Below are 15,497 nucleotides of genomic sequence, written 5' to 3' on the forward strand. Positions count from 1 at the left end.
AATGAAATTTAATAAAGGTTGCTGTCTATGCGAGGTCACAAACTGAAGGATCACTTGAGCCAATCCATCTGAGATTCTGGAGTGGAGGAAGAAATTTCATTCTCACCGCCCATTTCTTGCAATGGGGTGGTAAGTTCCTTTGTGACTGCACTAGAAGACATGTTCTGAGAAGAATTGCAAATCGATTAAATAGATAAATTACTGAACTTCTGCCACGTACTAAATTTGTATTTTCATAAGTGTTTTTTGTTACCATTTTCATCTTCTTTGAGCTTCTCTGCTCCTGTTGTTGAGCCTTAATTGTGTGGATATAGTAAGGGTTTTTCTCAAGCTCCTCAGCATAATCCTGTAAAATGGCCACAAAGTAAGAAAAATGTTCAGAAAACTTAATTTGAAGTGTGGTTGGAATTAGTTTCTGTACCGCCATCATGATAGAGCTTGTAGAGCTATTGTCATCATCCAAATAACTCTTGTTTTCTTTATTTTTACTATCCTTATTTGGAAAAAATATGGGCTGTTGTGGAGCAGCAACCCTTTGAGATACAGCTGATTCTGGAATTTTGAAAGTGCTTGGACCAGCCTCACAAATTTTCCTCTGAAATAAGACAATATAAAATTAGTGATTATGTATGATTTAATATTATGACTCTTTTGAAAACTTCTTTTCTAAACACACTACCTTCTTTGCCTGTGGTGGTACTACATCTGTTTGAAGAGAGCTTTGAGTCTTCAATATAACTTGTTCTGCTTTCTTACGATCATTGTGTTGAGTTAATATCTGAGATCTATTATCAGGGTTTGCCTCCTGTTCATCAGCAAAGTCATACTAAACCAAAGATGTAGTATACAGCAATTCTACCTGCCTCACTATGGGGATAATACATGAATGTCACTTGACTACTTACTCCCATTATTATAGTACTACCAGAACTTGGCAGTTCCGAAGCATCGTCCACAAATTTTACATGTTTCTTTGCCTGGGGTGTGGAAGACTTTAAAGGAGTTTTCAAGATGGACTTTGGAGTATCATCCTTTCCCCCGGTACTCTCTCCCGGACCTCGACTAGATGAACTAAACTGTGGTGTTACTTCACCTTGAGCTGTTGCAACCTGAAAGGTGCCTTCAGTGATCATTTGAGATGCTGCAGCTGCAGCTTCTTTCTTCTAGACAAGTAACACAGTTTTTATTAGTATCAAAATTTTATAGTTTACCAAATTCTTTATAGGACATTTTGCCAATGACCAAAATCTTACCTGTGCTTTCAGTGCAGTTAGAGCATCAAATTTTTTTTTAAGGCGGGTATATTTTGCCTTGATATGTGAAGTCTCTATTTCAACTTGTCTAAGGTCTTTGGCAAGAACTGAACTTCTCTTCAAGTGCTCTTGCTTTTTTCTATCAAGATCATTCACCTCTATTTTGAAATTTTCTATGCTTGAGGAGAGTGATTCTATCATTCCTGTCACCTTTACAGATTCACCTTGCACATTATCAAGTTTTTCTTTCCAAGAAATCAATTGTTTCTTCAATAATTTTGCTTCATCAGCACAGCATTCAGCAGTTGAGTTATAGTTAAACGTGTCTCGAAGCAAGATCTACAAAATATTGATGGCCGTGAAGACAACAAATAAAACCAATGATGAGAAGACATGCCAAACAAAATAAATTTAAACTTCCAAACCTGCTATTTAAAAAATTAAAATAAAGTTACCTGTTTTTCTTTATCATAATCTTTTAATGATGATGAAAGAAGTGTTTCTTTCTCTTTCTGCACAAGTTGTAGCTCATCTATATTCTTGTCGAGACTCTCCATTTTAAGATCCATGTCCTGTAGTTTTAATGTCATTTCTTCTCCCTTTTTGTGATTGTCATGAAGGTTTTCTTCACATTTTAAAATCTCTTGTTGACTTTTTACAACAATTTTTTCACTTTTCCTTTTTTCATCTAATTTATTTTTAAATGCGATTTCAATTCTTTTCAATTCTTGATTTTTTGAAGAAATTGAATTTTGTAAACTGTTGATCAGTGCATTTGCCTTCATTATGTCGCCATTTTTAAGTTCTACTTTTTGTTCAAATGTGTTTAACTGCACTTCTTTTTTCTTGCTTTCAGATTCTACTTCACCTTGCAATTTCAGAATTCTCTCTTTTAATTCTTTTGTGATTAAATTATGCTGTTGAGTTGTCATTAACTGAGATTCAGCTATCTCATTCTGGAGCATTTGAATTTTAGCAACAAGCTCTTGATCTTCTGTTTCCACAGCATTGAGTTCCTCTGTTGCACAACTTTCTTCATTGGTTGCCACTGTTAAATCGTGATTATATTCAGATAGTGATTCCTCAAGATGATGTTTGCTTGTAGTGAGACTCTGTTCTAGAATCTTGGTGGTACGTATTTCATTATCGATAGATCTTCTTTGCTCTTCTGCCTCCCTGCAATAGCGAATAAAATTAAAAGAAGATCAAAACAGTTCAAAACGTACTGTAAAGTCTTACTTTGTCAGATGTTGGATTTCACTATCAATGGTGGCTACATAGTTTTCTAAAGAACTGTTGGCCTCTACAAGTTGACTTCTGTCTAAAAGAACAGTTTCTAAGTCACTTTGTAATTGCACTAGGGCACTCTGCAAATTTTCTTCCTAAAAATAAAAACAAAAAATTTAAATGTTTAATTCACAATTATGCTCATCTTGAAATTTTCAGATGAAATGCAAATACAGTGAAATCTTGATAGTAAGGATTGTTCGAGACTGAGGTCTCAGTATTTAATATCCAGGTATTTGTTATAACCAGGTACAAGGTACAACTATAATAAATTGGACATGAATCCTCTGTTACTTTATAAGGAGGTATTCTTACAATCCAGGTTTCACAGTATGTAAATACCTCCAGGAGTATGTCAGACCCTTTTGATCTTGTTGCTTGAAGAGCCTCCTGTAAAGATTGTTTTCTTTCAACTAATGCTAATTTGTTTGTCAGCAGTTCCTCTTCTAAAACTTTGACCTGCTGGTCAGTGCTATTTTTCTCATCAGAAAGCTGCTTTCTTAAAACATGAAAAATAAAATATTTAAACATAACACATAACTAAAATTTTCAAGACAGAAACTCAGAAAAGTTGCTGTTATTGTGTTTACTTAGTTTCCTCTATTTCAGCAATATGAGTCCCATAGGTGTCTCTTGCCAAAATTAACTGCGCCTCAATATCTTTCTGTTCTGTGTTGCTCTGCGATAGGGATTCTTTGAGGTCATCTGTTTTCCCTTGGAGTTGTTCAATGACATTTTGAATCTTGTCCACTCTGAACAGAAAAACATAGTTGTTATAAGGACTATCAGGGTGGCCACGCAATCGGAGCTATCAAATTCCCTGACTTTTCCCTGACCTTTCCCTGACTTTTTACACAAATTCCCTGACTTTTAAAGGTATTTTAAGTGGAACTTTTTGCCTCCCCAACAATTGAAAATGCCACCGAAAGTTTGAAAATAACAATTTCGAGCAAGATTCAGTAATTTTCCCTGACCAACGTTCAATTTCCCTGACTTTTCCCTGACTTCCCTGACCAATATTTTTTTCCCTGACTTTTCCCTGACTTCCCTGACTTCCAGGTTGCGTGGCCACCCTGGACTATGTAAGCAAGTGAAACATGAGAAAAATGAAAAATGTGAAACATGTGGAACAAACCTCTTGCCAGACTCTGCTAGTTCACTTTGAAGGGAATAGACTTCGGTATTGGTTGATTCGTATTCTTGCTGAAGAGACACTAAATCTTCCTCAACAGTTATGAAGTTTCCCTTCACAAGTTCCAACTTCTTTTGAAGGCAGTGCTTTTGCTAGAACATTCACATTAAAAAAAATGCATTTAAAAATAAGAAGTAGGATGAGATTGTCTATTAATTAGATTGAGAAAAGTGTGCAGCTGACCTCGTCCTTTTCCATGTGAGTTTTTTCTGAATGGTTAGACAAATCCTCAGATATTTTTTTGGCTTCTAGAATTTTTGAGTGTATGTCGTTAGAGGATTCTTCGTCTGCAGTGTCCTCTTCTCTTTTCAAAATCTTTTCATTGTAACTTTGCTGTTGGAAAGAATTTATCCAATTTTCAGTACCAACATTATCATCTTCTATGTTTTTCTCTTCTAGCTTGAGCACTGTAAACATTAAATGGATGATTTTATTGAGTGATAAAGGCATTTAACGAGACTTAAGAAATAAGAGTGTAGGATATAGTAGTTAAAATTACTTACACATTAAGCATTTTTCATAACCCTTAAGATTTACTGAGCTAGTTTCATTCAAATAATTGTTCATCTCCTCTGCTTTAACTTTCATTTCATCAAGGCGTGATCCAAAGGTCTCTCTTACAGCAGCTACTTGGTGAAGTGAATCAGTAACACACTTAGAGTTGGAATACAATTTATGGATCATCTGATATGCCCTATTGTACCTATAAATGTAAACCAAAATGATAAGCATACTATAAAAATGACTCATCAATATGTTTGCAGTTATTTCATTCAAACCTAAGTCTTCATACCTAGTTGAAAAAAGCTCTTTCAGTTTTGCATCATTGGTAATCTTGATTGTGCTCTGATTGACGCCAAGACGGCATTCACAAATCTTGTCTGACTGCCGTCCACATGAACTAACTAACCCATTTAGCTCGTTTACCTTTGACTGTATTATTGCTTTGTTTTCCTGAACTCTTAAAGAGAATGAATCCAAGGACTGTGACAGAGAAACAGATTCTCTCTGCGATTTTTCACCCTCATTCCCCGTAAGAGATTTGGTCTCTTTTTGAACAACCTAAAGACATTTGCACAACACAAAAATTAAAATACTGAAGTATATAATAACGTTTTCGATAAGCTCACCCATATTAGCATAGTCCAGGACAAAATATTCCAGAGGAAATAGAATTGTCAAGGTTTTGTCATGTTATAACAAGGACCTGCAAGGTGACTTGAAACCAAAGCAGGCCTCCAAAATGACAAAATTTTGACATTGGGCTCACTATAATGTAAGTTTTCGCGGTGTAGGTAAAAGTGCCCAACCACAGTTTCGAAAATTTACAATAAATGACATGAAGGATTTTGTTGCATGCGGTCAAATGGGTCAAGTCATACTGAGCTCCTTCAACAAACCTTAGTAGATTGTGCCAAATTTATTTCTCTCGCGCGACTTGGTAGCGCTGAAGCACCAAGCGCTGAGGAAAGCTTTCTTCTTTCCTGCTTCCATTTTTCCATAGAATCCGACATTTCAAGTAAATGAGGAAGCTGCGAAAGAACCAGAACTGTTGAGACCGCTACACATACAACACCCTCGCATCGAAATGCCCTCCACTGAAACCGCGCCAAACGGAACGGAACCGTTCACGAAAAGCAGGCCGACAACCTTTGAAGCGACCGACCGACCGACCGACAACTCAAACTTGAGAGTGAGATTGCATACAAATTTGTGCCCGATACGATGATACGACCCAAAGCATAATTCATTTACATCTTAGCTTTAGGAGACAAATCGATAAATAATATAGGAATTAAGCATTGAAAATTTTATATTAAAATTTCCCGCTCGAAATGGGAAGCAAAGTCACGTGCTATTTGATAGGCGGCAGAGAGCGGAAGTCGAGTCTGCGAACATCACCAAAAAACTATAGCAGGCAACGCGCGAAACCTTTTGTGATGATAATAAACCGAACCGTGAATTTAGTTTTCATTGTTGCAACTTAATCAATGTTGTTCGTATTCGTTTGAATTTTTAATGTTCAAAGCGGGTAACGACTACGTTCACCTGCTGATACAAACTAGGTTGCATTATGTTTAACATTCATCTGTAAAGTGTCGGTCGGCCCACTGTGATAGTGTGTGTGTGTGTGCTAACGATACAGTTTTACCCTATTTTCCCAATTAATTCTATATTGCCGACATGTATACGAATGGGAACAGGTTCAATTCATCTAATTCTAAGCGGAAGGTAAATGTTATGAATCGCTACTACAGCAAATTCCGATATTTTCCACATCATGCATCACCTTTACCTAGACTTGTTGTGGTTATATTCAACATTATTGAATGCTTTTCTAATAATTCCTCTCTGACAAGATTTTCGTCCCTTATATTTTAGTTCAAACAATTGTAATCAATTGTGCTATACTTATTTGTAACTCTAACACTTCTTTGATGACATATTACTGTTCTTATTTAATAGGAACTATATCTTTATTTTCAGCTTGAAAATGGCATTGATGAAGCCAGTGGAGCAATGCCATCCAAACAACAAAATTATGGTGAAAGTCTGAATATTTCAAGAGCCAAACAATTAGAGTACTCTGATTCTAAATCGGGGTCCACAAAGCAGTCTAGTTACGGCGACTATGGTGCCGTTCAGAAGCAAGCCTCTTTTAGCGAACTCCTTACTGCTACTGTTAATCAAATACATGATTCCAACTCCTCAAGCAGAGGGAGTTCAGTGAAACATCATGGCTATGGTGATGGGAATAGCACTTTTTCAAAAACACAATCATCAAGTCAGTCCAGTTACGGAGATAATATTTCTTCGTTAAATAAGCAACATCCAGTCTTAGCTCAACAAAACCGTGACAGTGTTGGGATTGGTGCAAGTCCTGCTAAACCATACATATCGCCCAACCAATATTCTTATGAATCATTATGTATTCCGCCACCTCCTCCCCCAACTCAGGGACCAATGCAACAATTTGGTTTTAAGCATGAAGCACTTAGTCAAAGTGGATACCAAACTCCCTCATACCCAATGGGCCCTGGTCGCTTTGGTCAGCATAATGGTATGGCTGGACAAGGTCGTGGTTGGAATCAGAGAGGACGCCTGCCAATGAGAGGATTCCGTGCAAATCAGTGGCCTCCACCAGGTCCTCCACCTGGCGCTGCAGGGCCAATGGTTCACCCTCATATGGGTCATCCAGGGCATATGGGGGTTCCTCCTTTGTTACCTCAAGTACCATTCCACGCCCCACACAGAGGGTACTATGGAGGCCACCTTGGACCTCGCCCTCCACCTTTGTTTGGTCATCAAGTAAGCATTCAAATTAAAAGCAATCCTCTGCATTTCTTTCACCTCATGCTTTAAATGTGTTTTTTTTTACTTTCAGGGAAACCAACATGGAGGTCGAAATCAGGGTGGACATCAGGGGCACCATCAAAAATCAAAAAACAAGAAAAGACAGGAAGAATCATCTAGCTCTCATGATACTACTACAAATGAAACCGGTCCCAACAAAAAAGGAGGTGTATTACTTGGGGTATGTTTAGTGTCCTCGGCACTCATAACTTACTAAATATTTTCACTGCATGTAATTAATTGGAACTGGTAATTCTTATAACAGGCTGATAACAAGCAAGTTCAATCCAAAACAAGGAAGAGAGCAGTAGTTCAGTCTTTCCCTAGTCGCCCTTGGAATAGAGAAGATGCTGAAAAGGCATTAAAAATAGAAGTAGAAACCACAATCAATCTAAAAAATGAGAGCTTAATTATTAGATTCCCTGATCCTGAACTTTCTCGTGACATTGTGAAAGCATATCATCCTGGAATTATGAATGTTCATTTTCAAGTCCCAAGTGGTCCAAGGTAAATATTAGTTTGCTATGTTTTTAGATTTGACTTATTTGTGGTAACTTCTGATTTTTCTTTACTTAATTTTTCCCTTTTATATATTCCCCCTTTTTATCCTGCTTAGATATTGCTTTGTACAGCTAGCACCAGATGTCAATACTGAAAAAGTTATAAAAGTTCTTGAAAATATCAAATTTGGTTCTGGACATCTATCTGTCGAGAAAAAAAGTACAAAACAGGAGGAAGAAGCATCTCCAGAATCTATTGATCCATATACGTAAGTGCTGTAATAATATTTTGTCACAGATGTTTTATATTATTTTATTATTAACTTTTTGATAATTGCCAGATTGTATATTGGTAATCTACCAACCAATGTGAACATCCAAACTGTCAAAGAGAAGTTTCCGGAGGCTGCGAGAGTTGATGTAGGTTTTGCTCAGCGAATGCGATATACAAGGTAAAGCATCTTGCATAAGTTAACATGTTAAGTCTGAGGGGGGTTCTTTTTTCATGTATTATGGCCACATGTGTGGATACGTGGGGCTCAACAAGTTAATTTTGATGGTGACTCTATTTGATTATAAACACATTATGTATAAAGCAAGATTTTATTCTACGAATTTGAATTCATACAGGTATGCCTTCATCAGATTCAATTCAGTAGATGAAGCTATAAAAGCATATAAAGAAAACCACAATCTTGTTTTGGACTCTCGTAGTATCATTGTTAGATTCCGAAGACAAAAGGGCCAAATTGATCTACCAGGGGAATCTAAACCACAGCAACCTGCAAAAGTTAATGTAAGTGAACTAGGTTTGAACTCTTGCACTGTGTTAGCCAGTTTTATGCAACTGCATTCTTCTCCTAGGTTCGAACTGCTGACACCAAAAAGAAGGAAGAGGAGAAAAAGAGTGAAAACTCTAAGAAAGAGACCAAGGTATTTATTGCAATGTTACCTTTGCCTTTTGAATATAGTATCTGTATATTAAATACGAGAATGTTAAACCTAGCAATGAGTTGTTGCTCTAGAATTACAAATTGTTTTGTTCATTGTGTGTTGAAAAACATCAAAAACAGAATGATTTGTAACAGGTGGCTGATTGATCCTGCCCACTTTTGTAGTTACAATGCGGGCGTATTTGCTTATCTGCACTGACCGACCAGAGTGCCTTATAGCCCCGAGGGAATAGGCAATCCGCCTGCACATCTGGTACAGTATACCTATAAATGTGGGCTGGGTCAATCAGCTACCAGCTACCTGGTTTTCATTTTTAATAAGAGTTTAGATTTGCAATCTTGTAAGTGGGAAAACATGTAACAGAGGAACACTATAACCTGGTTATACTGTATTAATGTAAATTGTTTACATACCGTACATCACATTTTTATTTTTTTTCTGGTACAGCAAACTGAAGAGGATGAAAAAGATGAGGAAGAGGAGGAAGATGATGAGGAGGATGAAGAAGACAATGTTGATGATGACGACGATGATGATGACGATGATGGAGAAGGGGAGGCTGAAGATGATGATGATGACGACGACGAGGACGACGGCCGAAAGCCACTCCAAGACGATGACGATGAAGATGAGAAGGGTGGGGGCCCTGCTCTACCACCTGATGACGATGAAGATGACGATGACGTGAGTATAGTCTCTTCTACGTAAAAATACTGCTTTATTTCTTGAATGCCTACAATGAAAAATTTTTTCCATTCTTTGTAGGACAACATTTTCCGAGAATTAGATGCCCACCTTGGAGGGTATGACGGGGACGGGTTCCCATTCAATTTTTAATTGATAATGTACCGATTACCTTTAAGGGTTGCAAATGCAAACAGCTTGATATGAATCATGGTAATTTTCTGTTCCTTCAGAAGGTACACATATACAATGCCCCAGGAGAACTGTGCAATTTTTGATCTAGATCTTAGATTAAAAAAGTTAAAGTATCTCTTCCTCGGTATCTCTTCCCTCTGCATCTTTTTACTCCAGTCCCTATTTTGTTGCTTGTTCTGTTTTGGTTGGTTTGGGAAGAAATTATATGATATTTCACAAGTTGTTGATGTAATGTCAACTTTACAGATCATTCTCAGAATTTATAGCTTACCTATAAAACAAAAAATGAACTAATTCTGTAATCAATTTCTTAAAGTTTCGGTGAAAACACTTTAATGTATGGAGCATATTTAAAGGTTTTTGTATTTTGTGTCTAGGTGCTTTTATTTGTTTGAGGGCTGTGTATGGATGTTTTGTTTTATGTTGGTCTCAACTGTTTGGTTAATTAGTGGACAAATCTTGGAACAAATCAAAAAATCTGAATGCCAAACAGTACAACTGTTTTTGTGCATAAACTTGAAGGTTGCCTTTCATTTACCAGAATGTTCTACCATATATGTATATGTTTAACAAGGGTTCTTGTATTCTATTATGTCTGTATATTGCCAATTTACTGTACTTCTAAATTGTCTTCTCCACTTAATGGAAACTTTTTGTTGAAACATCATTCTTTTTGGGGTAGTGCCAGTGATATGGAATATCAGTTTTCATTACGATCATCATCATCCCCCACCATCATCACCATTACTATAAATTAATGAATGTGCTTTAATGAATTTGCTCATCCATAATTTTCATTGACTTCACCTCAGAGGTATTATTTTACCTCTTTTTGCACTTTGCACTGCTGTAATTTTGATCTGTAATCACAGGTTAAATATCTTTTCTGACAAAAATTATCTAAAAAACTATCTTTACTGTCAGCTATATGTAGTTTTCTGGACCAGTATACCATTTCCTATTTTGTTTAAATTTTCTTGCTTGTTGTTAAATTTTATGATTGTATTTTAGGAAGTATTGAACTGTCAACTTGGTGTTGGCAGTATCATTATCTGTGATGTAAGCCTGTGCTCTCTTAGTTGCTTTCCTTTTTATATTTTTTTAGTTCTATAGTTCTAATGTTTTGGGGATCTAAACTTGGAAGTTTGGTTATTGCATTGCGTCTGCCTGTTTTCTTTAGATATCTCTCTTATTTCAAGGGTGGTTCTTCTGTTGTGAACATAATTACTTACTATTGTCCACTTCCATGAGTTTCTGCTTTTAACTCTCCCTGTTTTTTTATTACCAGTGATCTCATTTTAGTTACATTTTGTTTGTAAACTATGAGAGTGTTGAAAATTATGTATTTACTATGTACTACAAGATATGTTGAGAAAGTACTGTTTTTTTTCTGCTAATGAGAAACATTCCTGAACTATATAACCATGCCTGGTCACCTTGTTGAAGCTTCGTTTTTTAACTGAAATTAAATTTGATACATAGTTGCAATAAATTACATCTCAAACATTGTTCTAGTATACAGTTGTTCTATCAGTTGATGTAATTTTTCATTAACTGTTTACAAATAAGTGTAATAATTTTCATGGATAGTTTGCCAAATCAGCTAGTTCATCTATTGTAGTCTTTTCATATTTTACCATTGATAGGTAGCTGGAGGACTGTACCAAATTAATTTTTGTCATCTTAAACATATCATTTTAACTTGCCATTAAAATTAGAAGAATCTGTGAATGGTGTAGCAGAGATTTCCCCTCATGAGCCGTTTTATTGGTGAAGTTTTAATATTTTTGTGTTCTTACCCGCCACTTTAGTGTTTTCATGAACTAATAATTCCCCACTATTTATCAACACTCTTTCAAAGGCAACATTTAGAAGATTGATTGGTTTTAATGATTAGTGACTGGTACAGTCTTATCTGTAGTCTAAGTTTTAATTTTTCCTAATGTACAAAGTAGAAATAAGTATAAAATAGAGAATGCCTTGCATGACTCTATGTATTCAAGTGTCACCAGTGGTTGTTTTTCCTTCTTTTCTTTATTTTTTTCTTGTTTTTGACAATTCTGTACATAATTATTTTTTATTTGAAAAGATCTATTTTTTTCAATCGATGATGCCCTTTGTCCTTTATTACCTAGTTTTTCTTTACTATGATGTAATTGTTGCTTTCAAAATACATGTGATGAACTTGGAAAAAGAGTGGTTCTAGGAATCATTATTTGTCCAAGCTCTGTCTACCTTGTAGGGTACTACCTATTTGACACACTTACATACTTTGTATAAAAATGTTTTGGCTTTCAAAATCTCTAGATGTGTTTAAATGTCTGTACTAGTGCCTTACAAAACAAGATACTGCTGAAGAGAGCAATTTGGATGTGTGTCAGGTGTGCTTTCAAGATTTGTTTCCTTTCACATGTCAGGACTGATCATGTGGTGTTAAGAGATTTAAATTTGTCATGAACTTAACAGAAACTAAAATTAAGGTATTATTACTATGGTTAAGTGCTTTTAGATTGTGTTCTTATTTAAGATCTTGGCTTTTTTTAAGAGTGAACCAGACAGACATTTGAAAATTTGGAGTTGGAATTTACTGATTTAGCAGTTTTTCTATGTATTTGTTCAACAGTATTAAAACTACAGTAATGCTCTCAATACCTCAATATTGTGTGTTTACTTTTTCAATGACTGCTCATATACTATATGCATATTGATAAATATTTATCAGATAAACAATATGATAGGGTAAGGTGCCCTATTGTGGCCACTGTCCCATTGATGGCCACTTTTCTCGATTTCCAGCCAATCTGATCACTTTACTATCTTGGCCTTGAAGTAGTGTTCCAGTAAGGTCCCTACTTGGGCATATAAGCTAAACTTCTTCACATCGTTGTCTACATTACAAGAAAAAGGGGTGGCCATCATTGGGCAGGCCCATTCTTAAGGTGGCCATCAGAGAGCATCTTACCCTTCAAAGCAAACCATAAGGGAAGAAGCTTATAAAAGTTTGTGAGCTTTAACTCATAATCAGCAACTGAATTTGCTGCTATGTGAGACAACCAAGCACCAACATATGTGTCTACATTAAAAATTTGAAAATGAAGGACAGATTAGGACCTTTAGAATGCCAATCATTGAAAATGAAAAATGTGTAAAGTCCTCAATAAATTATGTATAACAGTATAATTCAAGAAGTATCATAGACCTGGTTTAAGTATTATACAAGAAACAGGAGATTGTAAACAACTAAATACAAGGTGAGATATTTCAACCCTAATTTAATAATTATTATTTTTTGCTAGCATGCTTCTCAGCATTGATTACTTCATCTCTGTACAATGCAATCCGTGGATCATCTGATCGCATCACTGTAAGGAAGAGATGGAAAATTAGTATCAATAGTACAATATTCAGGTTCAGACGTTTATTTGCTAACCTTGAAGGCAACAAATAAATGTTGACAGAAGCGCAAGTTAGATCGTATAAGAGAGTAAAGCGTCAATCCTTACCTGTGAAATGTTTTTGAAAGCCAATTCCCTCTTCAAAAATGTAGTTCAGATAGACATAAGATCCAACCATGGATCCAACAGCTACCACAGATCCAATTGGAAGGAAAGGTATTTCAACCATCATTCTTTTCAATAGAGGCAGATCTACAAAAGAACACAATAATAAGTATCAAATTGCGAAAGTGCTGAAGTGTTAAGTAAAATCCACATCTATATATGATAATCAACAAAAACTGTGAAAAGAGGTTAGTATATTTAAGAGCCTACAGTAACAACGACACTTCGTGAATTCCTTACCTCTTCTAGCTCCTGTTTGTTCAAAATATCTCCAAAGAGCCCTGAACGGAGGTACCCAGAACATTTTAAAGTCTAAATACGGGTGAGATTGGGGAAAATTGATGGGATGTCAGCTGTGTTAAAGACAAGGTTGAGACTAGAGATAGTGAAAAGTGGATGCTGAGTACGAATGGGAGGCACTCACAATTTCGTCTGCTTTCTGATTGGTCGCTGTGTGGTACAGGCTAGAGGACAGAAGCATTGGAAAACTGAAACTATAGTTGACTGTAATATGTACAAACGTTCAACACAAAACACATTTATTCAACTAAAAAGCATTATTGTTGTGTAATTACTGTGTAATATGCTGATTAAAACTCACTTCCTTTGGTTGAACAACGTAACTCTGCTGTGATTACCCACAATGCATTGCTACAGCCCCGTACCAATCATGATGCCTAAAACGTGAAAAGGGCTGTAGTGGTATATCCTAGCTTCTCATCCCAACATAGACACACAGCAGCCGACGCGATGTTTTAAGTTGTTCTGAGTGAGCTAGTGAGCAAAGCAAATGTATTTGTTATAAACGGCTTGGTCGTTGTGGTTTTAGGAGTTGTGTTAAATCAGAAGTCTCCGTACTCCTCCTCTCTGTTAAAAATTGTCATCACAGGACTAGTTTTAAGAGGTAAGAAAGCTATGTGTTACAGTTAAGTGAATCTGTTTACATGTTTACAAACAATAGTGGAGTAGCGTGTTTGGACCTGCTCTTGGCACATTTAAATCACGAAACACAAATACAAAATAAGTTTACTTGTAGCGAGAGTAATCAAGTTAGGGCCCTTCTTGTCGCTGGCAAGTATTTTTGGAAGAGGTAAATCATCATTCTCGTAAAAGTTAGCGTCGGATTTCAAAGAGGGTTAGAACGAAATATCGATCTACCGGCGTCATGCCGGCTTATGGTTTTCACCAAATTTTGTGTTATTTCATCTCCGCGTTGATACAAAACGTGGAAAACTTCGACGTGCTTCTGAAGCACGAATATATTTTCATCAAATCAAAAAAGGCGCGTGCACTAATGTTCGAGCGCGATCTTGTATTTGTCCACCTTGATGGAAAACTGAAAAACTTATTTTAGAGCCATTGGTACGAAGATTAAACTGCATCACAGTGTAGGCATTCTGTTGAACAAGCTTGACCCGGCTTGGGAAGTGATGCGATATTCTGTCACTCACTGCTTTCCCCATATCCCGCACCCCTCCCCCTCGCCCTGCTCCCAACTCCTCATCCATGCGATCTACGCTTTGTCCCTGCACTGTGGTCTCCGCTCTCACGCCAATTTTTTTTCCGACTTCGCGAAGTTGTTGGACGATTTGCAGGGACTTCCCTTTACGCCAGCGCCTGAGCCAGTAGTGTATGTCTGTGTCAGATGTGTGTGTGGGGGGGTGGGGGGTGGGGGGTGTTCTTCAGTCCGCGGATCCCGCGACCCGCGGCCACCCTGGCGACCGCGGCGCAGGGCGCGGGACTCCAGTTCGCGGTGGTGGTGGCGCTCCGCTGCAGCGCCTGATCCTTTCGCCCCGCGTCCGTGGTGGGTCCCCATGCCGCGCCCCGCCCCATCCAGCCAGCCCAGCCCAGTCAGTGTGCCTCGAGACTCGGCAGGCGCCGGTGCGGCTCACCCCGCGCTCGCTCAGCACGCACGGCACCGGCGCGGCGACGACGCGACCGACGCGGAGGCCCCACGACCCCCACAAGATCACCGGCCCCGGCGACACAAATCACGCATCCTGTAGAGGGGGCAACCATCACAATTCATAAGCGAGCGCGAAATTGTTGTCGAGCTCACTTGGAGTGTGCGACAGATAGTTGACGAAAGTGTTTGTGCGAGATCACTGTTATTATGCCTGGTCTTACATCTTCCTTGCGATCCCGGCCAAGTAAGTCATTTACTTTCGGGCCATCATCAAAATCATTACGATTGTGATGAGTGGGAGAACGCCTATTCGTGATGGTGCTTCGCCCTGAAAGTTTTATTATTGCTAACCAATGCCATACTGTACTAATGTTCACTAACCCTTTCAACGTATTGAATTCAGATTTTCACGCATATAGTGTTCCATTTAAAATTGAAACGAATAATGTTTCATTTTTGCTTCGAGGAGACAAAACTTCGTGCACCTGTGTTTGGCTTGCCAGGTGATGGGTATGCATTGTGGTGATGGTCGTGCGGGTAAAGGGGTGAAGTCGGTGTCGGTGGTGTCGGTGCTGCCCGCCCGGTGCTCAGCAACGTTCCAAATTTATTTAT

The 15,497-nt window shown here is 37.7% G+C and overlaps 2 protein-coding genes across 4 annotated transcripts; one reads left to right on the forward strand and one right to left on the reverse strand.

Moving 5' to 3' along the window:
* Positions 1 to 6: 6 nt before the first annotated feature.
* Positions 7 to 5,384, reverse strand: LOC113205915 (myosin heavy chain, skeletal muscle, adult-like). 3 transcript variants are annotated; one of them, XM_052264583.1, is made up of 15 exons: positions 5,133 to 5,362; positions 4,526 to 4,794; positions 4,236 to 4,435; positions 3,916 to 4,139; positions 3,676 to 3,824; positions 3,131 to 3,292; positions 2,883 to 3,039; positions 2,493 to 2,635; positions 1,709 to 2,429; positions 1,254 to 1,592; positions 906 to 1,163; positions 680 to 826; positions 422 to 595; positions 254 to 346; positions 7 to 164 (listed from the first exon to the last, which is right to left on the reverse strand). In XM_052264583.1, the coding sequence occupies exons 1-15, from the start codon at positions 5,244 to 5,246 to the stop codon at positions 51 to 53; spliced, it is 3,264 nt and encodes a 1,087-aa protein (XP_052120543.1). In that variant the 5' UTR covers positions 5,247 to 5,362; the 3' UTR covers positions 7 to 50. The 3 variants fall into 3 exon arrangements, with proteins under 3 accessions (XP_052120543.1, XP_052120542.1, XP_052120541.1); XM_052264582.1 differs by having other exon boundaries at positions 7 to 346; positions 680 to 805; positions 5,133 to 5,384; XM_052264581.1 differs by having other exon boundaries at positions 7 to 346; positions 5,133 to 5,371.
* Positions 5,385 to 5,613: 229 nt separating this feature from the next.
* Positions 5,614 to 12,076, forward strand: LOC113205902 (RNA polymerase-associated protein LEO1). Its single transcript, XM_026421693.2, has 10 exons — positions 5,614 to 5,964; positions 6,220 to 7,041; positions 7,118 to 7,267; positions 7,352 to 7,593; positions 7,703 to 7,855; positions 7,928 to 8,038; positions 8,217 to 8,382; positions 8,451 to 8,519; positions 8,988 to 9,224; positions 9,306 to 12,076. Exons 1-10 carry the CDS (start codon positions 5,917 to 5,919, stop codon positions 9,375 to 9,377), a joined length of 2,070 nt encoding a protein of 689 aa, XP_026277478.1. The 5' UTR covers positions 5,614 to 5,916; the 3' UTR covers positions 9,378 to 12,076.
* The last annotated feature ends 3,421 nt before the right edge of the window (positions 12,077 to 15,497 follow it).

The sequence above is a fragment of the Frankliniella occidentalis genome, unplaced genomic scaffold (assembly GCF_000697945.3).
Source record: "Frankliniella occidentalis isolate FOCC.00 unplaced genomic scaffold, Focc_3.1 Scaffold20, whole genome shotgun sequence".
Classification (NCBI taxonomy): Eukaryota; Metazoa; Arthropoda; class Insecta; order Thysanoptera; family Thripidae; genus Frankliniella; species Frankliniella occidentalis.

What these genes read in the sequence shown, in the direction of transcription:
- LOC113205902 (XM_026421693.2), top strand. Translation starts at nt 5,917, where the DNA reads ATGTATACGAATGGGAACAGGTTCAATTCATCTAATTCTAAGCGGAAG. An exon ending in CACCTTTGTTTGGTCATCAA is followed by an intron (nt 7,042 to 7,117) that starts GTAAGCATTCAA and finishes TTTTACTTTCAG; the next exon opens with GGAAACCAACATGGAGGTCG. An exon ending in ACTCTAAGAAAGAGACCAAG is followed by an intron (nt 8,520 to 8,987) that starts GTATTTATTGCA and finishes TTTCTGGTACAG; the next exon opens with CAAACTGAAGAGGATGAAAA.
- LOC113205915 (XM_052264581.1), bottom strand. Translation starts at nt 5,246, where the DNA reads ATGTCGGATTCTATGGAAAAATGGAAGCAGGAAAGAAGAAAGCTTTCC. An exon ending in CTAGCAGAGTCTGGCAAGAG is followed by an intron (nt 3,293 to 3,675) that starts GTTTGTTCCACA and finishes TTTTCTGTTCAG; the next exon opens with AGTGGACAAGATTCAAAATG. An exon ending in GGTCTGACATACTCCTGGAG is followed by an intron (nt 2,636 to 2,882) that starts GTATTTACATAC and finishes TTTTATTTTTAG; the next exon opens with GAAGAAAATTTGCAGAGTGC.